Source organism: Candoia aspera, chromosome 4 (assembly GCF_035149785.1).
Source record: "Candoia aspera isolate rCanAsp1 chromosome 4, rCanAsp1.hap2, whole genome shotgun sequence".
Taxonomy (NCBI): domain Eukaryota; kingdom Metazoa; phylum Chordata; class Lepidosauria; order Squamata; family Boidae; genus Candoia; species Candoia aspera.
The window spans coordinates 86,181,793-86,209,546 of NC_086156.1; the positions used below are offsets into that span (position 1 = coordinate 86,181,793).

The 27,754-nt window shown below is 46.2% G+C and overlaps 1 protein-coding gene across 1 annotated transcript; it reads right to left on the minus strand.

Annotated features, from left to right (window-relative positions):
- Window positions 1-5,140: 5,140 nt before the first annotated feature.
- On the minus strand, window positions 5,141-26,733 carry LOC134496343 (testis-specific serine kinase substrate-like). The gene is given in 13 exon segments (XM_063302075.1): window positions 5,141-5,525; window positions 6,117-6,241; window positions 9,179-9,314; window positions 10,189-10,347; window positions 10,961-11,146; window positions 11,246-11,389; window positions 11,391-11,563; window positions 19,377-19,460; window positions 23,846-23,929; window positions 24,390-24,485; window positions 24,675-24,976; window positions 25,853-26,088; window positions 26,567-26,733. Coding segments are annotated over 13 exon segments (2,067 nt in total). The 3' UTR covers window positions 5,141-5,350.
- Window positions 26,734-27,754: the final 1,021 nt, after the last annotated feature.

Below are 27,754 nucleotides of genomic sequence, written 5' to 3' on the forward strand. Positions count from 1 at the left end.
AGCAATCAGCCAGACTTATACACCACACAGAGCCATACAGTATGTTCTTTCTCATGATGAACTATGAGCAGGGTTCACTCTGCACAATAACCCCTCCTCTTTCCACTGTGCCTGTTGGCTCCACTCTTTGTGGAGCCATGTTCAGTCCGCCATATCTTCCCCAGAAGTCCGCCAATGTCAGTACAGCCTTCAATGGAAATTAGAAAACTAATCCAAGGCCATAATGCTGACATGGAAGGAATTGCATTGATTGATACCTTGATATATATTGAATATACTGAACTGCTAATTGCCCTTTTTTCTTTGATACCTTGTCCAGGGAGGCAATGGCTAGATTCAACCACTACACTAAGCTATGGTTTGTTACTCTACAAAGCACAGTTAAGCAATCAGCCAGACTTACACAACACACAAAGCCATTATGCCATGTTCTTTCTCATGGTGAACCATGAGCGGGGTTCACATCGCACAGTAACCCAAAACCAAATAAACTACATTAGGGCTTAGCTATATGTAAATGCAATCATCATATAACATTTCAAGCCAATGTATTTAAATGAAATTTATTTATTTATTTATTTCAAATTTATACTACCGCCCATCTCCACCCGAAGAGGGACTCTGAGCAGTTGTTGGTAAAGCATACAAATTGTTTTTTATGGTTTACAAATAAATCAATCTTTCTCCATATGATATTTGTGGTGTATGCTGCACCCTACCTCTTCCACCCTCTCAAAGGTACAAAATTGAAACAAAACCAAAATCTCAAAAAAACAAAATCTCAGGGATCATCTTAACACATTGTATGTACCATTAAGTGTAATGCAGTTTGCTTGAGCACCGCCTGTTCCATCCTCTATATGAATTTTGTGTTGCTTGCTGCTCCCTATGTCTTCTACACCACTCAGAGGCACAAATTTGAAACAAAACCACAGATGTATACATAGCACTCACTTGCTATAGATACACACAGCCCAGCAATTGTGTTTTATTAAACCAGGTTGCATTTGTTGTAGAAAGTCAGCCATTGTACTCTGTAATACCTGGTTTATAGATAATAAATAATGTAAGCCAGGAATTTGTCTTAATTCAATAAGCCATACTTAAACGAATCATGGCTTAGTCCAATGCACAAACAAGTAATTGCAATTTGCCAGTTTCCAGTCTTTGATAATGCTCACAAACTATCCAAGGCATCCGGCTGATAGCTCAGACGGTGGGCTGGTTCAGATGCAATGCTAAAGCAAAGGTTAGTATTTTAAGAACGTGCTTCAGGTGTTTCCCGCTCTACAGCAGGTCAAAGGAAACGTTCATAACTTCTTGTTTCTTTCATCAATACGAGGTGTGAACTAACCACAACAGCTGGGTTGATATGCCATGCTCCACCACTGTTCACTGAATAAAGTACAACTGAATGTATTCACATTCCACAGTACACTCAGACATGATTTCATCGAGTTCTTCCTCAGCTCAACCTATTTGACAGGACAGCGGCGTTCCACTCAATGGGCTCCAACGGGATGACGATCCCCGTCGCCCTGTTCCGGAAAAACACCTCCGTCTCCAAGCCTCTTCTCCCCAGCCTTCCTTTTGCCGCCGTTCCGCCCTCAGCTTATTCAGCCAATAAACCATGGAGCTGGGCTTGAAGGACATGGCCCTTTCGCCCAATAACAGCTTTCAGAAACTGTTCCCCGCCCAGCAATGGGTGGAGGGTCAGCTCGCTGATTTCGGGAGACGCACCACTCAGGCCGAAGAGGAAATGGGCGGGCAGCCTTTGAATGACACTTCTTAAGGCCTATCAAGAGAGAGTGGACGGAGGGGGCAGGCTGAGGCGGGCTTTTTGGGAACCTATGTCCAATGGCAAATGCAGAGCAGTCGGGGGTTTATTTGACACTAAGATTCACTGGGCGCAATAGGGGGAAGAGCAGGCGGGACTTCAACCTAAATTTCGGCTTGAGCCTCGGGGAGAGGCGCGTGCAGCCCGTTTGTCTGCTCAGTGGGGCTTCGGGAAATGGGGAATGGAAAGCAGGTAGGCTGGGAGGAGGCGACCTAATGGCAGGTAATGGGCGAGCCTGCCAGCACGCAGACATGCCCACCGGCTCTGCGGTGTGGAAGTTGGTCCTCGTTTGGGTCGGCAGAGGCCTGCCGGTAATCGGAGGTGGAGAGAAGTTAGGTGAAGAGGGGGCGGGGAGTGGGGATGATTCAGCCTGGGGTTTGTGTCTGCGTGTGCCTATTTTGCTTAACCCGGAAATTCCGGGTTAGGGTTAGTTAGGGTTAAACTCGATGGAATTACTCTTCTGTGTAGTATTCCTAGCTGGTCGTCATCTGGATTTTTGCAGCCCAGATATAAGCCTTATGACAGGGACAGGGACGTTGCTGCAAAAAACGGGATTGCTGTTGAGAACCTGCATAAAAAGTGTAAGAAAGGTTGAGGAATTCAGGTTGTCCCATGGAAAATAAATTAAACTATGGAAGCTTTCTAATCACTATGAATTGTCAGCGTTTGTATGGTATTCACATCCCATTAATACCAGCTAGAATCTGGAGGAGTTATAGTTGTCATTGAAGTCAAATGGGTGAGCCTGATGGAGTATGGTTGAAGCATGTATTTGTAGCTCCCTGCAGTAAGTCATGCTGAAAAAAGTATCCAATTACTGGCTTTGATGGCATATATTAGAGTCCTCTCATTTTTCAGATCTGCTTCTTTAGTCACAAAGAAAGCTCTAATGATCAGGAGACCAAGGGTGTTACATTAGATTTGAAACCCCCAAGATTTTAAGTCATATCCAGGGTCTTCTCTTTAGTTTTTCATTGTAGCTGAATACTCATATTGTATTTGTTTGATTCAGTTTTTTTTCCCCTAGTTCCTTTCCATGAAATCCTAAGCTTTGCCCCCACCCTTCCTTTTTTTCAGCCAACAAAAAAGTGTTTTGCAAGGTCAGTTTTGCAAGAATAATCCATTCAGGAAAGCTAAGTAGCAGTTGCTAGAGCGGCTTTCTGTGGAGTGGAATCCACAGGGCTCACACAATCTTTTTTAAGCTCTGAATGGCTGATTTTCCTCTTCTAAAACATACTTGCAGTTTAGTGAAAAAGTCTAGATGTAAATATGATACCTCCACTATTCTGGAAAATGTATTAAAAGCTGATTTGGCCAGGAAGTTGTAATTATATTGCAGTCCATGTGAATTGGCTCAGCAGCAGCAGAGAGCATGTAGGCCAATTTGCTTGGAGGCAGAGGCTTTCCATGTGTGGGATTCTTGGCCTGAGTGCCACACCTCTGAAAATATTACAGGAAGAGACTATAACTCCACGGTGAGGACAGTGCACAGAAAACCTCTGCCCTGCAGTCTCCTCACAAGAAGCAGCCATCCAGAGCGCATGTGGACAATCTGTCCGCTCCTTTTCCAGAGAGGTTCGAAGGAACTGGTCTACTCACCAGTTCCTTGGTCTTTGCCATGGTCATTGGCTCCACTTTTGCTGAGCTGTCTTCAGTGTGTCATACCGCCCCAGAAGTTTTGTTTAAATTTTGAAGATTAAATGCATTAAAAAAAAACCAGTTGTATAATAAAATGTAATGCAGCATAAAAGCTCAAAGAACGAAGAATAAAAATTAGATTAAACATTTTAAACAGTGTTTCTTAAAGTGTGATCCTAGGATCTGCAATATCAAAACTATTTGCTGGGCCATGTTGAAAAATAACACTGTTAAAATCCCATTAAATAATCGTGAGAGGAGATAGCGAATGTGTCAATTTTAATTTTTAATACAGTAAATATTGATAAATATACCCCATACAAACAAAAGCTCTGTTGGGGTCCTCCATAATTTTTAAAAGTGAAAAGGGTCCTGAGAGAAAAAAGTTCAAGAAACAAGGACATAACTATGGAATATACGGGACAGGGTATTGATACATGCCCAGCAGGAGGGAGCGGGGAGGCGGTGTGAAAAGGGGGCGCACTGCCAGACTGCTCTTAGAAAAGTAGATGGTGTTATGTCCACACATACAGATTTACTATTTCGTGCAACTCCCAAAAAGAAGCTTTTGCACTGCACTATCTTCTGAGAGCTAATAGCAAGAGAGAGTTTTTCAGATCTTTAGTGTGTAGAAGGCATACTTTTTAGATTGGTGCTGTGCCTGGCATTTGGATGGCATACTGCAGGGCACACCTGTTTAAAGTAGGTGGGCCTAAAGCAAGAACTACATTTAATTTACATTATAAAATACCATGATTAGTATACTGTATACTCTTCCCCTGTCACATTAAAACTTACAACGCAGTGACAATACTTGGAGGGCTCTTGAGACTGCACCATACGCTCTGGGGGTTTCGATACCTGCAGTGAGCCTCTACAAGGCAGCAGCTCCAAGATGGAAAGATCTGGACAAGATCCAGTGGATGGATGGAGAATGTGTGGCCCAGCTGTGGTTGCTGACCATAAGTCCCATTTGTTTCAAGCCATAAGGGCGATAGTAAGAGGTGATGGTGGCTGTAGGCCAGCACACTCTGCTTTTGCAGTGGGCAAGAAAACCTACTTTGGGAAAATGTGGCCCTTTGTTCCCTTATGGCAACATCCTGCATCAGTTATAGATAGTGGAGTCTGCCAGCAGGATGTAATACAAAAGAAATTAGGTCCAAGAGCCAACTTTTTTTTTTCAAATATGGTGCTGGAGCATTATTTGGTAAGAGTCAAGCTACATGTTACACCAAATAAGTAAGTATAATTTAGTGTTAACACAGACATTCAGACATTTCCAGAGGAGGGAAATCCGGAAAGGAAAGGCAGCAGGCAGAAAGGATACTCAATTTCCTGCTCCATTTTCCCCGAGCTGGACTCCTACAAATAGTGCTTTATATTTATGTTACCAGCATTGTGAAGAGCAAAAAGCTGGTGGTTGCAATGGGAAGGTGAGCTAAATAGGGAAGAAATCATAATTGTGTCTTTCTTAATCTGAAGCACAACCTCTTTTTTTAAGAGAATGAAATGGAACACACTTCTTGACCCTCCACCCGCTACCCCTTTGCCAACCCAAAGAGATAAACACCAATTTTTCACACAATTTACAATGCTCTTTTTTTTAATCAATATTTTAATCAATTTTTCATACAACACACAATGCTTAGAGTCACTGGCACAGTGAGATGGGCGGTGTATAAAATTGATAAATAAATAAACGTATTTCCCAGGGTGTCAATTCTACCTCCGGTTTCAGTCCTCCAGGCCATTTCCCAGCCCAGCACACCAGAAAGCGGGCTGCTCTGTTCAGAGGAAGGACCTTCTCCTGGCTGAAACTGCCCTCTAGTTTCCAATGAGTGAGGAAGAACAGCAGGCCATGGCCATCTCCCTCTTTTATTGGGGGTGACGGTTCAGCTCAGCAGGGCAAGAGCTCCGCTTGCTGAGGGTGACAGAAGCAGCGATGGCGTTTGCTGGGGACTGGGGCGCTCCTTCTGGGGAGACCAGAGACAGCTGTGAGTGGAGGGAGCTCAATTTGTCCTGCAGATAACCCAGGCTGTGGGTCTTATCCCTGGAAGAAGGAAGGAGAAACTGTGTGAGAAAACCTCTCAGCCTAGCCCAACCAACAGATAAACTAGCTTGGAGTGATGGAAACAGTAATGTGTTTACATCAGCCCATCCCATTACATCTGGCAGGCCAGGTATGCCACAGGTTCATTTGCTGCCACTTAGCAGTTGTCCATATCTGATGGCCCTCCTGTACATGCTTCCAGTAAGTGCTGCTAAAAACGATGTGTGTTTCTACTGCCACCCTCTCCCCAACCAGCTCATTTTCAAATAGTTATTTTATTCTTTTGCAGATTTAAAACTGTTGGATTGGAAAGTATTTTGAGATCAATTTGATCAGGAATTGGCAAACTTTTTTTAGCTAGAAACCACACAAAATTTTTCTTTGGTGGGACTATGCACATAGTTGGCAGGACTATGATGCAAAGCCTTAAAAAAGATGGATGGAGGACTAGGGCAAGAGAGCCTTAACTTCCAACGGAGCCCGAGCCTCCTGCCTTTCTGCATGTCCCCAACCCAGGCAACACGTTCCCCTGCAAGAACATCTCACGGGCCCATAGAACCTGCGGGCAAATAGGGTTTCTGTTTTACTCACTCTACAGCGATCCTTGTCCGCTCCAGATAGTTTTTGGCTCTCAGGGCCTCATCCTGGGCCAGACGCACATTCGAACTCAGTGCTTCTGTTTGTGCATGAGCCTTCAAGGCCGACTGTTCCAGACCCTGCTTCCAGCAAAAAAAAGTTGGAGGTTGAAAGAGAGAGAGAGAAAAGGAAAGGCTACAGACCCCATTAGCCAACTGAGGCAGGAAGGGAAGGCAGCAGTCAAGCCAAGCAAATTAATAGGTGCGGTACTTGTGATCCTGATGCTGTAAGTCCCAAAGCGAGCAAGGTCAGCGGTTGGACACTAGGGAGCAAAGTACCACAGACATCTCTTAGGGAAAAGCCGCCTGCATTCCCACAGGGCTGTCTCTGCAGGACTCTACTGCCCTCTGATGGCTTTCATGCTTTGGGTCACAAGGCATGGTCAATATCATAATGACTATCAAGTGGCTCTTATTTTTTTAGATGCAGAGAAAGCCTTTGACAATTTGAACTGGAGTTTTATGTTCAAAGTCTTGGAAAATATGGATTTTGGAGAATATTTTATTCAGGGAATTAAGTCAATTTATACACATCAAAAAGCAAGCATTATTGTGAATGAGTTAACTGATCCATGTGATATACAAAAAGGAACAAGACAAGGATGTCCTCTGTCACCTTTACTTTTTATTTTGGTGTCGGAAGTTCTTAACAGAGATATTAGACAAGATGAACAAATGAAGGGTTTAAAGATTAAAAAAGAGGTCTTTAAATTGAGGGCTTTTGCCGATGATCTAGTTTTGATATTACAGGATCCTTTGGATACAGTGGAACATTTGATGAAGAAATTGAAGGAATTTGGGTCATTGGCGGGTCTCAAAGTAAACATAGAACAAAGACGTTGGCTAAAAATATGACCACATGTAATCAAGAACGGTTAATCGAGAAGACTGGTTTCAAGACTCAGAAAATGGTCAGAAAATGGTCATATATTGGAGTAATTTTGTCATTTAGGAATAGTATGTTGTTTGAGAATAATTATGTTAAAATATGGAATGATGTTTAAAAAGATCTGTTAAGATGGGAAAAATTACAACTGTCTCTTATGGGGAGTATATCTGTGATTAAGATGAATGTTTGCCTAGGATGTTGTTTCTCTTCCAGACTACCAATTTTGACAATGGATTTACCATTTAAACAATTTAAACAATGGCAGAAGGATATTTCCAAGTTCATTTGGCAAGGAAGGAAACCAAGAATTAAATATAAATTGTTACAAGATGCCAAAAAATGAGGAGGTTTGGGTTTACCTGATTTAAAATTGTATTTTGATGCTTGTTGTTTGCTTTGGATGAAGGAATGGATAACTTTGAAGAACAGGAAGTTATTGCAACTTGAAGGACATGAGTTAAGATTTGGGTGGCATGCCTATTTGTGGTATGACAAAGTTAAAGTTAATCAAGATTTTAAAAATCATTTTGTTAGGAGTGCTATACTGAGGGTTTGGTATAAATATAAAGCAAGATTGTCTCCTAATGTACCATTGTGGCTGTCACCTCAATAAGCATTTGTTAGAAGAGAATTTAACACTGGTTAAATTATAAAGATTTGTTAAATTTTGAAGAGGGTGAACCTAAACTTAAAACAAGGAACAGTTAGAGTTGGAAAGTTTTACATGTCATTGGTTTACATATGCACAATTGCCAGAATGTTTTGAGGTAGATAAAAAGAATTTTAAATTTGTTAATGAAACAACTCAGTCTGAAATGGAACTTTGCATAAATGATGATCATGTTATTACCAAGATGTATAAGATGTTGTTACAAATGAATTTAGAAGATGAACAAGTTGAAGAATGTATGATTAAATGGGCTAAGAATTTTGGATATAATATATTGGAGCAATGGGAGAACATGTGGAACGAAAGTTTGAAATTCACTTTGAATTATAATTTAAAAGAGAATGTTTATAAAATGATGTATCATTAGTATGAACTCCTGATAAGCTGTCAAAAATGTATAATGGAGTGACAAATGTTTGTTGGAAATGTTGTCAGGGTGAAGGAACTTTTTATCATCTTTGGTGGACTTGTGAGAAGGCCAAAAAATTCTGGGACCAAATATGTGTCAATATATAGTACAAAGGATTCTTAAACTGGACTTACAAAAAACCCCCCCAGAACTGTTACTCTTGGGACTGATGGAGAAACAGGATGAGCAACAATATGGGACTTTGCTTTTATATATGATTACAGCAGCAAGACTTTTATATGCACAAAGATGGAAAGATCCACAAATCCCTACAGTGGAGGATTGGATTATTAAACTGATAGAACTGGCCCAAATGGCCAAGTTAACAGTGTTGATAAAATACCGTTTCTGGATTCGTTTCTACTTGGCAACCACTTTTAGACTATTTGCTTGTGTCAGAAAAAAAAATGAAGCTTTAATCTTGGGTTTTGATGATTAAAAGGTCTGATTTTATAGAAATGTTACTAAGGTTTAACTAATGGTAAGACATTATATTTGTAATTGCATTTATTACCTGTATTGGAGAAAGTTGGAAGTCACTTTCTCTTTTTTCTTTAGGTCTATACTCTGCTTTTTCTATACTCTATTTTGCATTTTAACTATGCTTTGAAAAATAATAAAGTTCTTTTGAACGCAGAGAAAAAAATACTAAAGTATCGATCTGAATTTGCCTGCAAAATCACTCAGGGGTGATGCGTGCAGCTGAGAGCCACTAGAGCCTGCAGATCTGACAGTCCTTTCACACTGAAGGCCCCAGGTTCATCCTCTGGCCTCTCAGACTAAGGTATTTTTAGTGGTGTTTGGAAAGACAGAGAATGTGGTACGCTGATGTCAGATTAGAATGGGGACAGGTTTCCGTGTAAGGCAGCTTTGCAGACTGGGCATCCACAGCCAAGGCGGCTCTGCATCTCGATCTCTCGCTGCGGGGCCCCCTCGATCTGGCCCGCACTGGCTCAGGGCCAGAAGAATGCGCCAGGAGGGCTGCACGCTGGACTCTTCTTCCTGGGGGCAGGAGGGTCTGGGGTTCGTGTACGCCATGCCTCACGGTACCATTATCTTCTTCTGCAAATGCTGGCAGCTGGGGCACGTGCCTGCTGATGGGGCCCGCTGCTTCAGCTCCTCCAGAACGGGTGCCATCGCCTGCTCAACCATCTGTCGCAGCATCTCTGCATTCACAATGCTGTAGCTGTGGGTGAGAACCAGGTAAGTGAAAAAAAAAGAGGAGGGGATGCCATCGACACAGACAGTCCACGTAGAAAACATGACTGGTTAAGTCCTGGCAGAAGGAGAAACAGCCCAGACACAGCGTCAAGGAAAGTCCCCCCAGTCAATGCCAGAAGAGTGCAATTTTCTGCATTAAAGGTAAAGTAAATGTAAGAGATCTCTGAAAGTGAGCTTATTTAGCAGAAAGACAGTAAAGAAGCACTGATCAAAGTCAATATAGCTTCAGGATAAATACAAAGTGAGGGCCATCATACGGACTGGTTGGGTTTATCTTAGCTTTTGTGGCCCTTGGGGATCACAGGCCATGGGTTAGGCCAGCCCAGCCCCCCATCCGCAGTGCCCAAAACACCCCAGAATCTACTGTCACAACTCAAAGGCAGAATGCCACATTTCTATGGTATATTTCTTGAGTCGGAAAAGGCAAATAAGGACGGGAACGGTCGCCTGAGCTCCAGAAGTGAAATACGTTTCTCCTCTTCACAATTTCCTCTCTCGGGAATGGGAGGAAACCTCTCAGGCACCCCCTTACTGGGAGATGCACGTCCCTGAAGACCTCCTGCAGGCCCCCAGCCGGCTGGGAAGTCAAGCCGCAGTCCCGGCCCACCTTGGGTTGATGGCTCAACATGTGTGAATGTAGCCAATAATGCTTTATTTAATACATGGTGATTAAGCAAATCATTGCTTAGAGGCTTCACGACTTTGGCCTATGTGGAATCAGGGAAATCAAACCAAACTTTGCCCTCATCTCCACACCCTCCCTTAGCCCGGCCTTTTGGTTCTCACTGTCAGGTTGGCCTGCATTCCTCCGTTCTGACCCCGAGGTTTGAACTAGGTACCTGGAACACCTGGCACAACTCGGAGGAGGCCGATCGGGCGCTTCCGTGTTCCTGAGTGTGGCAAGGTGGCGGGATACATCTCCCAGGAGTGGCTTCAGCTGCCAGAGCCCACCCAGGTCTGCACAGAGCTGAGTGAGAGACACCGATGTCCGCTTTGCTCTGGCATGAAAAGAAAGGGAAGACAGCAGCCAAAAGTCAAACAGAGAGCTTCCACTCTTTCCAAATTCAAAGCCCTGCAACAGCTGAGAGAGAGATAGGTTGCCTGCCAGCAGGAACGGAAGCCTTTCTTAGCTCGGGGGGTGGAGGGTCTGGAGATTGGAGTGACTGCTGCCTCACTTCACACTCTCCTCTTGTCTAAAGTCCAGGCCAACAAGGGCCGAACAAGGAATAAATCTTCCCTACAGGAGAGTAGGGCTACAGTACCTGCAACTGTCAATACAAACTGAGGATCATGGGAGTTGCAGTCACCTTTCTACAACCGCACCTCTAGGGAGGAAAAGCCTTACAGTTAGGACGTAGGGAGGAAACCCCACCACTAGGAAGACTAGCCTACATTTTCCAACTGGACCTCTGGTTCTACTGGAAATCTTAGCTCCAGGGAATAGAAACAGGGGATTGTTCTTGACTCCATCATCTCTTCAATCTGGCCTTCCTTTCGCGGGGAAGAGCAGGCCAGAACTCAGGAGCAGCTAAAGAGAGCTGGCCGTTGGGGCAGGGCCATGGCCATCCAGCTTCAAGAAAGGGGACCTGTTTGCTCAGGGGAGGCACATACGTGGCAGAGACGTCGTCCAGTTCCTCCCGAAGCATCCTGAGCACCCGGCCTTGTTCCTCCTGGGTCCTCTCCCACTGGGGAAGCGCTCCCTCCAAGCGCACCCCCAGCTGGGCCAGCAGCCGCAGCACCTCCTTCTGGGTCAGCCCATCTCGCTGAGCCCACCCGGCCAGCTCCAGCATGCTTTTCCTAGGGTGAGGCATGATGCAGAGAGATCAAGGTTGGAAGACAGGCTGGTCCCCCTGGCAAAACCAAGGCTCTCCTGCTCCTACACCCACCTCACAGTACCCAATCTCCTCCAGCAGAGGAAGGCAAGCCAAAGTGGAAGCCATGGTTGACTTTCTAGCTGTGCCCCCCTCATCCCCAAGGCCTGCTTGCAACTGCCCACTTTCCAGTGCCCCTCGCAGGCTGTTGATGGAGGCCAACATAGCAGAGTTCTCTCTCCTCACAGATGGCTGACCTTGGGGGTGTGGCCACCGTACTGCCTCCTGAATCCACATGTTGCTTGGATACCCCAGTGGCCATCCACTGTTCCAGCAACTGTGACCCGTGCTCTTGCTGAACTTCTTCTGCTTCAATCTGTCCCTGCAAGTCACGCAGCTTCTCCTAAGCAAAGTGGGAGAAGTGAGAGGGAAAGAATCACGTTAGTTTGGGGGATATTGAGTATATTTATGTGCTGTTGTTCTTTTTCCATTCTGTAAAGGCAGCATGCAGATACAATACAACTCTATAGTTCAAATCCACAAAGAAAGTAACAGGGAGCACCTGTGATAAAAATCCAACAGAGGCAACAAAATACCTTTCTCCAGCCTGGCATCCTCCAGATGTATTAATTACAATTCTTGCAGGTCCCAATCAGTCTAGCTGGGCTAGCTAGGAACCCAACACATCTAGAGGATACCAGACTGGGAAAGGCTAAAATAGAACAAAGTTATCCTCAGCAACTTTCTGGAGTTCCTGAGTGTTTGTGTGTCAGTTCCAACACCTTTTTCTTTACCCAGGGGCATCTGGCAGGGCACAGGTCAAAGAAGTGAACATGGCAGTTGTTGTCACTTGATTAAATCCTGTCCATTTAATTATGTGCATTGCAACAAGCTTAAAACTGGGGCAGGGCAGAACTCCAATCATGTGACTCCAATTACCTTGACTTATTTGACCCCCCACCCACTCCCCGCAGACACCCTGGTTGTCATGATCACCGTTGTGATGCTTGTGACATCGCAACAGCTCGCATGACAATGCAGGGAAATGGGTCCCTGGCAGATTAAGGGAAAAGGCAACTAGGTAACAAAAGAGAGCAACAGGTGCTGGCAACAAAGTATCAACTCTAGCCGAGGCACAGAAGAGAAAGATACAATGTTGCAAAGAAAGCAATTGACAAGACCAGACCAAGAGGCGCGCCCGAGCTGTCAAAGAGATTACGAACCTGATCGCCCGGCAATGAACCATCACCGGCCAGGGAAGCAATCGAGGAAACGCCTGGAGCACAGGAGGGGCTCCACGACCCCTCACCTACCGACAACGGAACCGGCGGGGCTCAGGGGCGCACTGGGAGTAAGGAGGGGTGGAGCGCTGACCGGCGCGGGCTATTTAAATCCCGTTCCGGCACGCTCCACTCACTCTCAGCTTTCTTAAAGGGCACGCATACTGTTACTCAAATAAATCCAGAACCTAAGCCTATGCTAGCATCTGTATTTTTACTGGGTAGCAGGCAGAGCCTGACATAAAGCTGAGAGTCACCAAACCAAATTCGCCAAGCTCCACCGGACGAAAATTTTCCGTGGGAGAGATCCACTGGCGATAATGGAACCGGGGACGGCCATGGAGTCAGCACTTCGCACCAGAGGCGTGAAGGATGGCCTGCAGGAGGCAGAGACGACCCGACAGCTGCTGGAGGCGGCGCACCCGAGATGGGACACGGGCACCCTCCCTGCCCACACCGCACCCCAGTTCCAGACCTGGAGCTCCAGCCCAGATGGGAGAGCCCCGACGGAAGACAAAGTTGGGGGCCAACAACTCCTCACATGGGCCGGCAGAGCAGGACCCTGGACGGGAACACCCTACTCCACCTGGAGGCTCCACTACCCCCAAACGCCCGAACAGGAAGGTGCAAGACTACAGACCGGACAGCATCTGGCAGCACCGATGTCGGACGACCAGGGCACGCCAGACAGGGTCACGGCCCTGGAAGCCAAGGTACGAGATCTGGAACACATGTTCCAGTCCCTGACATCAGCAGACCAGGGCATGCCAGACAGGGTCACAGCCCTGGAAGCCAAGGTACGAGACCTGGAACACATGCTCCAGTCCCTGGCATCGATAGTAGGCGAGCGCTCAAAGACTGAGGCGGCACAGGGGGCAAGAGGGGATCGGGGCACCCTACCCACCCTGTCAACAACCCCGAGCAGAAGGGGCCAAGCACGAGACTCTGTCGCAGGGCTTTGTGGCCCCAGGCCAGTGGGGGCCATCCCTCGCCACCCACAGGTAGGGGTCCCGCAAATTGGGGGGTTTGCCAAAGACTTCCCTGTAAAATTTGACGGAGACCCCACGAACCTGTCCTTTCTTACGAATGCGAGGGACTACATGGCCCAATACGGCCATTCCTTTGGCACAGAAGCAGCCAAAATCTCGGCAGTGGCCACCAAGCTCAAAGGCAGGGCTGCAGACTGGTACGTGCAGATGTCCGAGTCCGGAGCCCCAGCCTTGGCCAATTTCCACGACTTCCTAGCCGAGCTGAAGCATTACTTCGAGGACCCCCTGGCGAAGGAAAGGGCCAAGAGCACACTTAAAGTGCTTCGCCAAGGAAGAAAAGCGGTGGCTGACTACGCCCTCGAGTTCAAGGTCCTCGCAGGCAAAATCCCGGAATGGTCTGAGGCCACCTTGATTGACATGTTCAAGGGTGGCCTCAACCGGGAGGTGCTACAATGGGCACTCTACAGGGACGACCCAGCCTCCCTTCACGGGCGGATTTGCCTAGCCAGAAAAGCAGAGCACGCTCAGCACACGTTCCTGCTCACGACCGCAAATGACAAAATCCCTCCCAGCACAAGAGGACCAGTCCCACAGTCAGGCCCGACCTGGGACGCAGACCAACAACGGAGGCTTGCCCGTGGGCAATGTACCAGGTGTGGGAAGATGGGCCACCGAGTGGTGGACAGTTTCAAAGACAGGACAACGGATCGCCCGCCCAGACCAACACCGAAGACACTGCACAAGCCATCCAACCCCCCCAGACGTCTGACAGGAGCGCTAGCAACCCCGGACAAGGAAGCGGACACCTACCTCGCAGGGGACACGATCGACACCCAAGAACAGCCGGCGGAAAACGCCCCCCACCTGCTCTAAGCAGCGCCGCTGGGCAGGTGGTAAAGAAGGGGCGCAACAACCCCAGGGTGAGTGACGATTGCTCCATCCTGGCAGGGACAATTGAACTCTCGTATGGCCCTAGAGCCATCACGGTCGAGGCTCTGGTGGACTCTGGGTGCTCCAGAAATCTGATCCACCCAGACATTGTCACCGCACTAAAACTGCCCTGCTCCCCCCTCCCTAAACCGCTGGCATTCCAACAACTTGATGGCTCTACAGTGGGGGGGGGGGGACCGGCCACCCAGGGGACCAGAAAGGTCACCCTGACAATGGGCACCCACAAGGAATCCATAGACTTTGTGGTAACCCAGGTAGGGAAACCCATAGTAGTGCTGGGGATCCCCTGGCTAGCACGCCACAACCCACACATAGATTGGAGGACACGCTCCATCATGTTCAAAGATGGGGTCTACCAGACACCGATGCTGGACAAATCATCTGCTCTGACAGTGGGGAGGGCAGAGGTCGTCGACCAAACCCACAACCCCCCCCCCAGAAGGACTGCCAGAGCAATACGTGGACTTTGCAGATGTATTCGGAGAAGAGGAGGTGGACCAATTACCCCCCCACCGCAAGACGGACTGCACAATTGAACTGCTCCCAGACGTCCCATTACCCAAGCCCAAGTTCTATCCCATGACCCAGAGAGAATTAGCGGCACTGCGGGAATTCTTGGACAAAAACCTCTCCGGGGGCTTCATAGAACCAGCGAACTCACCGGTTGGAGCACCTGTCCTATTTCGTGAAAAGAAGGATGGCACCCTGAGACTATGCACTGATTACCGCGGATTAAATTCTGCTTCCCTATCCAACAAATACCCCCTACCCCTCGTAAAGGACATGCTGGCACACCTGTCAAAGGGAAGGGTGTTTTCCAAACTCGACCTCTGCGAGGTGTATTACAGAATTCGCATTGGAGGGGGACGAGTGGAAAACGGCGTTCAACTGCCCCTTGGGCTCCTTCCAATACAAGGTACTGCCTTTCAGTCTGGCGGGGGCCCCGGGGGTCTTCATGCAACTCATCAATGAGGTACTGCATGAACATCTGTTCAAGGGCGTACTAGTATACCTGGATGATGTCCTCATCTACACGAGGACGCAGAGGGAACACGAGAGGTTAGTGAGGCAAGTCCTCACTAAACTCCGGGAAGCTAAACTTTACACCAAGCTGTCCAAGTGCGAGTTCCAGAAGTCGCGCATGGACTACTTAGGCTACAGAATCTCTGACAAGGGCATAGAGATGGACCCAGTGAAGGTTCAGGCAGTTTTGAGCTGGGAGCGCCCACACACCAGGTGCCAGCTTCAAAGCTTCCTTGGGTTCGCAAACTTCTATAGGTCCTTCGCGAGGGGGTTCGCGGAAATTGCCCTGCCCTTAACTGATGTACTGAAAACCAAAGGTGTCGGGGAGATGCGCAAGGTAAAAAACCCAGGGGCCGCGCTTAATTGGACTCCCGCCTGTCAAACCGCGTTTGACAGGTTAAAAGCGCTCTTTACAGCGGAGCCAATTCTATCCCACCTGGACCCCGAACGGCCTTTTGTAGTGCAGGTGGATGCTTCCGACTTCTCCATAGGGGCCATCCTGCTGCAAAAGGATTCCGCTGGAATCCTGAAGCCATGTGCCTATCTCTCCAGAAAATTTTCAGAGACAGAGAGGCGCTGGCACGTGTGGGAAAAGGAAGCCTTTGCAGTTAAAGCAGCACTGGAAGCTTGGCACCACCTGTTGGAAGGGGCAACCTGCCCGTTTGAGGTCTGGACAGACCACCGCAACCTCGAGGCGCTCCGCACGCCCCGGCGCCTCAGCCCCAAACAAATCCGCTGGGCTCAGTTCTTCAGCCGGTTCAACTTCCAGCTGAAGTTCATCCCAGGGAAAAAGAATTTCCTGGCAGACGCACTCTCCCAACTGCCACAGGATGCGGAGCCCATCTCCAACATCGTGGGGACGGTGCTCTCTGATTCCCAGCTGGGTCTGGCGGCGGTCACCCGGGGGCATGCTCGGGGACAGCCTGGCCCCCCCTCATGAGCAACCCCGGCGCAACCCGCCCCTAGACGCAGGCAACTGCAAATGCCAGGTGGGTTACAGTCCGATTTTGCAACGGCGTTAAAGTCAGACCCCTGGCTCCTCGCCAACCCCAACAAGGTCACCATGGATGGAGGGAAGGTTATACGTACCCGACTCTCAACGACAGGCGATCCTCAACAGATCACACGACAGCAAACAGGCTGGTCATTTTGGGTTCTTGAAAACCCTACATCTAACTCGGAGGCAGTTTTGGTGGCCCTCGCTGAGGAAGGACGTCAAGCAGTATGTGGCATCCTGCCCAGTGTGCGCAATGGCCAAGCGGCCGTCTGGCAAACCCCAGGGGCTGCTGCAACCCGTGGCTGAACCCTCCCGCCCGTGGGATGAAATCTCAATGGATTTCATTGTGGACTTACCGCCTAGCCAAAAGAAAACGGTCATATGGGTAGTAAAAGACTACTTCTCAAAACAAGCCCACTTCATCCCCTGCGCCTCGATCCCATCAGCACAACAGCTGGCGAAACTGTTCCTAGTCCACGTGTACCGCCTACACGGCTGCCCCTCCCGCTTGGTGACTGATAGGGGCACACAATTTACCTCGAGGTTCTGGCGGGCTTTTTTAAAACTGATAGGTACCCAGCAAGCCCTGTCAACCTCCTGGCATTCCCAGATGGACGGATCTATGGAGATCCTTAATGCCACACTGGAACAATTCCTCCGCTCCTATATCAATTACCACCAGGACGATTGGGTGGACTTACTCCTGTTTGCAGAGGTCGCATACAATAACGCGATACATCAAAGCACGGGACAAACCCCCTTTGGGGTGGTGTCAGGTCGGGAGTTCGTCCCCATCCCTGAGTTACCCCAACTCCCGTCCCCAGCAGTAGCCGCCTGTGAGTGGGGTACGAAATTTGCAGATTCCTGGCAGATCATCAAAGACGCGCTTAAAGAGGCACAAACCGCCTTCAAAATACAAGCGGACAAACACCGGCGCCAACAACCAACGTTTCAGGTGGGGGACATGGTCTACCTATCCACCAGATTCATAAAATCACTGCAACCGTCCAAAAAACTGGCCCCCAAGTTTATTGGGCCATTCCAGGTGACACAGATCGTGAACCCAGTCACGGTGCGCTTGGACCTGCCCCATAATTTAAAGAGACTGCACCCGGTGTTCCACTGCAGCTTACTCAAGCCAGCAAGTGACTCCTCCCGGTGGCACCCACGCACGCCCCCCCCACCAGTGATGATAGATGGGCAGTTTGAAGTAAAGGAGGTACTTGACTCCCGCAAGCTACGGGGCTCCCTCCAATACTTAATCAAATGGAAACACTTCCCGCACCCTGAGTGGGTCGCTGCCTGCGACATCCAGGCTCCAGACCTGATCCGCACCTTCCATACCGCCTATCCCTCCAAACCCATGGCTTAACCTTCTCAAAGGGGGGCAGCATGTCATGATCACCATTGCGATGCTTGTGACATCGCAACGGCTCGCATGACAATGCAGGGAAATGGGTCCCTGGCAGATTAAGGGAAAAGGCAACTAGGTAACAAAAGAGAGCAACAGGTGCTGGCAACAAAGTATCAACTCTAGCCGGCAGCACGGAAGAGAAAGATACAATGTTGCAAAGAAAGCAATTGACAAGACCAGACCAAGAGGCGCGCCTGAGCTGTCAAAGAGATTACGAACCTGATCGCCCGGCAATGAACCATCACCGGCCAGGGAAGCAATCGAGGAAATGCCCGGAGCACAGGAGGGGCTCCACGACCCCTCACCTACCGACAACGGAACTGACGGGGCTCGGGGGTGCACCCGGAGTAAGGAGGGGTGGAGCGCTGACCGGCGCGGGCTATTTAAATCCCGTTCCGGCGCGCTCCACTCACTCTCAGCTTTCTTAAAGGGCACGCATACTGTTACTCGAATAAATCCAGAACCTAAGCCTACGCTAGCGTCTGTGTTTTTACTGGGTAGCAGGCAGAGCCTGACACTGGTCTTCATAGCGTTCAATTTATTCCTTTCCTTTCCTCCCTGCCCAATGGGCTACTGGAACAATTGGATCACCTTGGCTTGGCTGCAGAAGCGGTATGCAGATGTGCCACAATTGGGCTAAAGCAAGAGGAGAAACATAATGTTCAGTTCAAAGATATCCTTCAGAGTTGAGCTTCAGAAAACATGGCAGGTCCACAGAAGAAAGCAGCTTCGTGTGCCTTTCTTTGGGAGTGCTGGTGACATCACCCAAACAACCTCCATTCTTTTCAATTTAATAAGATGGTAAAGGAAAGAGGCAAATGGCTGAAGCACTTTGTAGCATTTTAAAAAATGGAAAGATCTTCATCCAGAAACCTAGGAGAAAAGGCAAGACTGATAGCTTGCACTATCATTCTCATCCTCATCATTATCCTGCCTTTCATCTAGGAGTCTACGAAGGGCAGCAACTAGCTGAACCTGGCTAACCTTGACAGATAAGGAGAGTCAAATCTGTGGTACTCAGATAGCCCACCAGGAAATCTTACAATCATAAATAACGATGATGATGACTTATTTACAACAGTGGTTCTCTTTTGCTAAAAGGTCCATATTTCTTCTTTTTTTAAAAATTTGAAACAGAATCCCTTGAAAAGATGAAAAGAGGGAAAGCCTTAAAAGGGACAGAGGGAGAGGCAAGAATGGGCATCTCGTGGTAAGTGGCAGAGAGCTGGTCAGAGCAGCAACCCAGCCCAATCATCTGATCTTTAAACATTTCCACAGAAAATTGTCTTTGTTTCCATTTTGCTACCAGAAGATCTAGAAGCTTGAATTTCAAATGCAGCTTCTGCTCACGCTAGGGGAATACAGTCTGTGTTCCTCAAGGGCAATCACTCAAGCTTTCAGATTCTGTTTATAACCTTACTTCCTGACAACTCTTCTCCATCAAGCCAGGAGCTTGTGGAAGCTTTGTCACCTTTCCACGTGCTGTGAATTACTTGCACCGTTGACCCCAGGAGAGCATAAACCACCCCACATCCCTGCCAGCCTCAAATCTTCTCCCTCACCTCCAGGAGGACTGAGTTTTTTTTCAGCAGGCTGCTCTTAATCTCAGCATCTTCCATGGATGTGGTCACCTTTCGGAAGCTTTCCTATAAAAGATTTCAGGGCAGGGGAAGAAACTCAGGCCAAGCAAGCAAGCAAGCCAATGGAATAAGCCAATCTGGATTTGCATTCAGTGTGTGCCTCTCCTTTCCTTTAAAAGTCTTTTCAAGAAGTGGGGGCAGGGAGGAGGCTGAACATTCTCTCCTTTCTCTTCTTTTCTTTGTCTTATTTCAGACAGCTACATGCCCTGTCACACTATTTGAGCAGAGCATATGCATATAAAATCCCAAACCAGTAGCGCTTAGTGGCGGCAATATTGCTGACTAAAAATTAAAAGGAGAATTGACTAGACGTAATCCAGCCAATGCACACTGGCTTGTAGGCATATTTGTCTAAGAATGCCATATATGAACATCTCCTTTTGGAGATACATGTACAAAGTTCAACCATGGATCACTGGATCACACTTTTGCTAAGCACAGGCACCCACAAGATCTTGCTGCTTTTGTCAAAACGATGAAAAAAGCATCACATCATTGTGCCACAAGGCCCATCCCTTCCATTCATGCATGTTATGTCATGACACACACACACAAAAGGGGCAGGGCTTGACAATGCTTGCACTAAACAAAACCCATGTTTTGCAGAAGAAATAATTAGATTCCCATAGCACCTGGGCATGGGGCAGAAAATTCCTTGGTTTCTCTCATGGTTGAACTGTGACAAGATTTGGGGACACAGCCATCTTTGTCTTGCTTTCAGCACCATTCAGTACTGTTGACCGCAGCATCTTTCTGGGCCACTGGAGAGGTTTGGGAGAGGATATGCTGTGTGGTTCTGCTCCTTCCTAGGCAGGGAGATCCAGTAAGTGATTCTGGGGGAGGAGAGCCTGAGCATGCAGGTGCTCCAATAAAAACTATATGAAACTTCTGGGGGATCCTGCTGTCAGTTTGGGGTATCACCAATTTACTGATGATACCCAGCTATTTATTTCCACCCGGGCCAAAGAAGAGATGCAGTATCTCGGAGCCAACGCTTGGAGGCTGCCAGAGACTGGATGGGGAGAAATAGGCTCAGACTGAACCCAGCCAAGATGGTGTAAGTGTTCCTTCAAAAGCCAAGGAATCTTCCTTGACCCACGGCTCCTGTTGGAAGAGTTGGCCAGGAAGGCCTTTGCCTAGTGAAAAGCAGTGCCAGGACATTGGTTTGAACCAATTATGTTTGGTTTGTGGTTAATTATTGTATTATTACTGAATATGATTTATTGTATTGACCTGTAATTTATTAATGGCACACTGCTCATGGTCCATTGGATTGAAGCAGTAGGACTGGTCCAAGCAATGGAAAACCCAGAGTGTGATCTCACAGGGCTCCAGGTTGGCCTCTGAATGCCCAATGGCTTTCACACAGAAAGCCAGATCCCTGTTAGAACTCACTCTCACTTTGCCTAGACAAGGCAGCTGTCAGCTTGACCAAACAGAGTTGGGAGCAAGTTCTGACGGGACTCTGGTTTTGCAAGTGCGAGGCTCATGGCTTATGCACCCATGGCTGAATTGCTGTCAAAACTTGCTCCCACACTGCTCAGACACACCAGCAACCAGCTTTTCCAAGCACAGCCCAAAGTGTAGCCTGAAGATTCACACGCCGCAACTGGTAGGACTTACTCCTTCTCTGGCAGGATAAGCCAGCAACCATCTTGGGGAAGCACAGCCTGCAACCAGTGCTGATGGCAGTCCAGCTTTGGGAGGGCCAGCTTCATGCACAGCTGATAGAATTTCCTCTTGATATGCCTGGACAAGCAGGCAGCAAGTCAGGGTTTTCTATAGCTGCTGCTATAAAGAGCAAATATCGTCCAAAATAAATATGGAATGGAGACTTCCAGTGAAGACATGGCCAACTGAACAGTTGTGTCCACGAGCTCCACGGACAGAACTGACAGCAGCATTTTTTTTTCCTGGGGCTCAGGGAGGTTTTTCCCCAAAGCTTGGAGCATTTTCATGGACAAAGAAAATGCTCGGAATCATCCCATCTGTCCTCTGGAATGGCGATTTGCAGCCTGAGAATCGCAAACAGCGTTCGCACCGATTGGGTAAGAGTTGCTGGGAGGCCGGGACATCATCATTTCCAACCCACGCCGCAGCCTTAAGGGACACTAGGTTGAGCTACCCCATTTCTAAATCACCCTCTCTCTATATATATGTTATGTACCCTAAGAGAGACTTTCTACAGCAAGGAGAAACTATCTCTCTGGTGCTTGTCGTTATTTCTTGGATTAATTTTCAAAAATATTTTAAAGTTTTGGCTTGTTTTCCCATTTGGATATTGAGGATGACTGAAAATAAATAATTGTCTCCCTGCTATTATTTTTGTATTGAATTTGAAGGATTTAATATTTTCCTACACGTTGAATCTGCTGTTTCAAATCTTCAGTTTTCTGTTCACTCTCTTGTTAGTATACTTCTCCTGTGTCAACAACTTTCGGAGATCTTCAATTAACTCATTAACTCCTACTCTCGCTAGTGCTAGTATCTAGGGGGCACCATAATCTACTGCCTGAAACATGGAGGATTTCAAGGAGAGTTCCATTGTGAGCTTCGCTGTGAGTCTAAACAGATCTTTCATGACACCTGTCAAGCTACTCTGCAAGATATTTGGGACATTGCAGAAAATATCAGCTTTAAAATGTTTCATCTGGCTGAGGAGGTTGTGGAAGACGTTGATTCTAGTGAAGAAGGAGATGTTTCTACCGACAGTGAAACTGAAGCTCTTGTCGTGCCAGATGACCAGATTTTGGTGTTGAAGGAGTTAAAAGAACAGACTGAATTGCAAATCACAAAGGCAGTCGCTTTTTTGATGGAATGTTATGGGAAAGAAGCTCTGTTCTGTGGGAGGTTTTTTTCTTTTACTGAGAAGTCTGAGTTCCCAAGGGGGGCAGTTGGGCTGTTTGATTTCTGTATGAAAAATGCCTTGTGTATAATATGGAGATACGTAAATATTTCAGTATATTTTGAGGTGGGGTACAAAATTAAGAATTTTTTTTTGGATTGATATTAAGGCTTGTATGATTTTATCTTTCTTCAATGATCTGGATTAAGATTTACTGGATTGCTTTTAGATTTGTTTGATTTTTAAGATTTATAAGATATAATATTTGCTTGGGTTTAGGTTTAATAGGGTTAAGATTGTTATAGTATTATTAATTATAAAAGTAAACAATTTAAATGTTTTTATAACTGGATTTTATTATAGTGGACAGAAATATATAGAATACTGGTAGGAAAGAAAAAATTAAATAAATGTTGTTTTGGGGGAAGTTGATTTGGAGGTTTATATATTTCTTTTTCTTTTAATATAAGGGGAAGGAGCAATTGTATTTAGTGATTTTTATAATGTGCTAATAGAATGATTTATAGAAATATTGCGATCTTGGTTTGATATAGAGTAAGGGATTGATTATGGAAATTGCTGTATATTCTTGTTGAAAGTCAGAAGTCACTTCTTTATGTAATCTTAAAAATTCTTTTTCCTTGTGTTTTATACTTTTTTAGTTTTTTTCTTTCTTTTTGTAGTTTTTTTTCTTTTTTGTAGTTTTTATCTTTGTTTCAAACTTAATAAAATTCTTATAAATAAAATAAAATAAATACGGAACAAGAAACGAGAATGGCCACCTCAAAAAGGAAACCCAGATTTCAGGAATTACACAAACGTAAGCAATCTGGTGCTCTCCCAATCTTTTGGAATACAATTCCCATTGTCAGTGGTAGATGATGATGGGAGGCTTAGTCCAAAACATCTGGGCAGCACTAAATTTCCCATATAAATTACAGAGCCTTCAGCCCTACTCTCTATACACTGTCAAATGATCAAATATTATGGACTGGATATTTTTATTTATGGCCCCAGAATTGTGAAACTCCTCGCAGTCTTAAGATTCATTTGTGTTTGGTTCATCAATGTATTGTGTTCAATTGAGCAGCTGCTTTTTATTTTATCTTAAAACTGTATTTAAACTATAAGCACAGTCATATTTATATGTTTCTGTCTTCTCCAATTTATTGCCCTCTAGGTGGCTGAGGATTACATCCCCAGTATTCTCAGCCAGCAGAAGTCAATGGGATCATCTGGGATGCCAATTCCAAAAATTGCAGTTATAGATGGAACGAGATTGGGGAAGACTATTTGAAACTCAGGTACAAGGGCAGTGTGCCCTGAGAGGTGGAATTTAAATATGAATGGAGGGCACTATTGGAAAACAGTGAGAAGGAAAAATGCAGACAGAGGCAAGAACGTCAAAACATATTACAGCCCTTTCCAGGTTGAAAGAGTAAAGGGTCAGACTTTTTTTTTACTTTGGAAAAGGTGATAAATTAAACTAAAAACTAGGGCAACTATGAGCCTTCACAAGTATTGGAACAGCCAATGCATTCCTCACCTTCAACTGAATCCAGTATTCTTCAAGATCCTTAGCTTCCTGCCTGCACCACTCCAGGTTTTCATATAACATTGTGTACTCATTCTGCGCACAGGTAGAGCAAAAGGTAAATAACCCAAAAGGCAGCAAGTGGATCTCAAAAGGCTAGCAAAGATGAAGAGAAAGTATCTTCGGAAGTTGAAATAACCTTAGCAAAGGTTTTGCCCACTGTATGTTTATAATAAACTTTATAATGTTTTTACCTATTCAGCTTAAACAAAACCTTCATCATCTCTGAAAAAAGAAGAAAATCCAGGAGAACTTAGACAAACATTAATGTTTGAAACTCAAACTGTTACCTAATCCCAGTTACACCATTAAAATTTACATACTTTCATAAGAGGAAAGAAAACAAGAGTGTTTGACAGGAGCCCCTCAACTAACATAATAACCCTGAAGTACCAGTTATCTAGTTCCTGGCTATAAAAGCAGAAACAGGCATGGTCAACCTGGGAGTCTAGGTCTTCAGCTATGTGGTCTATACAACAACCGACAGTCTCCAGACCTGCAGACTGTGAACATGGCACTTGACCTTGGGCGTCCTCTCCTTGAGGCTGGTGATGGAGTCCTTGGCTCGCAACAGGCCACTACTGCTCACTTCCTGCTAGGAGAGAGTGTAAAAGGGAGGTGGTCAAGCAAATCATAATCCGCTTACTCCTGACCTCTTCACGCTTCCAGAGTATTGATTTCAGTCTCAATGGCTTTAAAATGGAAAGGGGGCAGCTGAAGATCATTCTCTATATCTTAGAAAGCAACAGCAGGTATGTGGGCTTCTGACTCATTTCCTCACCTGCTGGCCAGAAGTATCATCCTCATCTTCTGACCAATGTGACCATGCTGGCTTGATGGCAAGCAGGGGATCCTGTCTTTCGCCCCCTGCTCCCCCTGGCAGGCCCCCATCATCTGTGGATTCATTCTCAGTGGTGGAATCCTCATGTTCCCCATCAGTTAGGTTCAGGAGAGAAACATTGGTACAAGCCGAAGAACGCTTCAAGTTGAGATTGGGGCTTTCGCCGGTCAAATGGGGCTCAACTCTGGGTTGGGAAAAAGTACATACATTATCCCTCGATACAGTAGTGGACAACGTTCTTTCTTACATCATAACATTCATTGCAGAGGGGTAGTTGTGTTAATTTACTACCGCAAAGAGCCTTGTGATGCCTCAATTGCTAACATATTCCAACATTGGTAGGGCACCTTGTCTTACTTGTTTATTATATCCTGCCCTCCAAGTCAACGAACTTTGGGTGACTCACATAAAATCATATTCCTCTTTCCCATAAATTCAAGCCACAGAACAGGGGGCAGACTGCTCCAAAGAGACAGGGCAGCTATCAAAAAGGCTCCCATCCTCCTCGCCTCTGGAAGTGGGAGGGAATCCAAAGAAGCCCTGCCCAGATAGGATGCCCAGAACCTATTGGAAGAAGATGGTTTATAAAGGAGCATAGCCCAAACCATATAAGGCTTTATAGATCAAAACCAGCATTTTGGACATGGAAATTTACTGATAACCAACGCAGAGCCCACAGCACAATGTAACCCTGCTGAAGCAGGTCTCAGGTCCCAGCATGGGGGCACCAACTACAGGTTTAGGGCATCTTCAAAGGCAGCCCCAAGTAGAACACATTGCAATAATCAGTCTTCAGGGAGAGAATCAAGCCCTGGGGCACTGCACATGAAAGTGCCCAAGGGTCCCACTTCTTTTCTTCTCTTAGCATTACCAACTAGAACCACTCTTTCATACGTGGAACCACTGCAGAATAGTGCCAAGTCCCCCTCCCCACACACCCTTCTCATAGGTAGCCCAGAAGAATATCATGGTCAGTTGTACAGAACATTACTGAGAAGTCTAACTGGACAAGGACAGGGGCCAACTAAAATTATCCACAAGAGCAGCCAAAACAGTTTCTATCCCACACCCAGCTCTGAGGAAAACCGAATGAAAGGGATCAAAATTATCCACAATACCCAGGATTCTCTGCAACTGATGCCCCACGACCTTCTCCAAGATCTTCCCTGAAAAAAGGAAATCTGAAGAGTGACAGAAGGTATCCAACACAATCAGATCACCAGCTGGCTTCTTCAGGAGGGGGAGGATACTACTTCCTCCCTCAGAGGAGGAACTTTTACTCCCTCTCAAATATGGCTGCACACACACACATACACTGGGTACCCAGAGGAGCCGGGTGGACCTTGGATTCAGGCTGCAAATGGCAAAACTCATGTCACAAAGAACGCTGTCTGCTACCTCAGAGTTCCCAAGATCACACCAAGCCCAAATGACTTGGTTAGATGCAGGCTATGTGGCAGCAATAACCACTGTTGGAGTACCTGCTTTAGATCAGATGAGATTCATTGTCCACTTAGCCCAGTGTTGGACTACAAACCTTCATTATTCTCGGCCAGCATGACCATGCAGGCTGCAGATTCTGGGAATTGTAGTCCAACAAAGCTGGGATCTGATGGCAGCAGCTCTCCATCATCTGAAGGAGAAAAGATTTTTTTGCATCATCTGCTGCCAGAGGCCTTTTCACCTGGACATGCCCGGAACTGAATCTCAAACCACCTGTCTGCAAAGCAGATGTGCTACTGTGCCCCCACCCCTCAACCCCGTATGTTCTCACATGCTGCAACTAGTGCCCTCAACTCCACCTCCACCCTTTCCTTTCCCAGGTCTCTCACCCATGGAAAGAGACGGCTTTCTTCTTTTTGGGGAAGACCTTGACGCTGGCAGGCTTTCCCAGCTGCTCCTTGCTGCCCTGAGCCCGACTCTCAATCCCTGTGCGTGTGTCTCCGGCCTCCTTTATTTCTTTGGACTGCCAGATAGTCTTCACCACAATGTTGGCCATTCTGGGTTGGGGGTGGATATCTGGTATGACTGCAAACTGTCTCACCTGCGCCACACCAGGGAACATCTACCACCTACAAGCCAACTGGCTCCCCAAGGAAGGTGGGGATATTCCAGCTGCTCCTATGACCTCAGAATAGTTGCCACGGGGCTGCCATCACATGACCAAACTCTTCCATCCACCATTCCTACCACCAAGATTCTATGATGTCAGTACAGCTTATTTTTTAATAATAATTTTATTAAAAATTTTAAAAATACAAACTAAAATACTAATACAAACTAAAAGAAAAAAAGAATAGAAATATAAAAAATAGATAGAAAAAATAAAGTAAGAAAGAGGCAGGGGGGAAAAAAAGGCAAATATATAAAAGATGACTCACCCCTCCCTCCAGGCAAGTATAAACAATTTCAGTAACTTAACACCTTCTCCAATATTTCTTTACCAAAAAGAAGCTCTCTTCTTCCTCATTGTTTATCAATAATCAAATTATAAAAACTCATTTTCAGTTCTAATCAGCAAAACTCTATTAAAAACTACCAGAAATAATAATATATGTATCTTAACCTTAATCAAAAAGATCCACTTTGTAATCCAATTTATCACTTTCTCTAAAAGTAAAACAAAAGAAATCTTTCCCCAATAAACAAATCCTTAAAACCTCATTATTCAGTCCTGGTCAAAAATGAAGTCCCATTTCTAGCCACCAGAAACCACAACATATATATATACATTAACCCTTATTGAATAAGTTCACTTTGGAAACCTTCTGTTTATTTTTTAAAAGCTTGCTCTTTAATCCCGTCAAATAATGTCCCACAAGTTGATTTCTTACCATTTTCTCTTTGTCTGCTTTCAGGATGAACTCCAGTAATTTATTTTTGTCTCCTCTCAGAAACAGCTTGGTTGATTTAAAATATTCCTTTTGTAAAGCCAAGATTAAAAGGCTTTCCAAGTTGCTCTTCTGATTTATTATTTGTATGTCCCCTTTTTTAAACTCCAAATTCAAATCAGCCTCAGT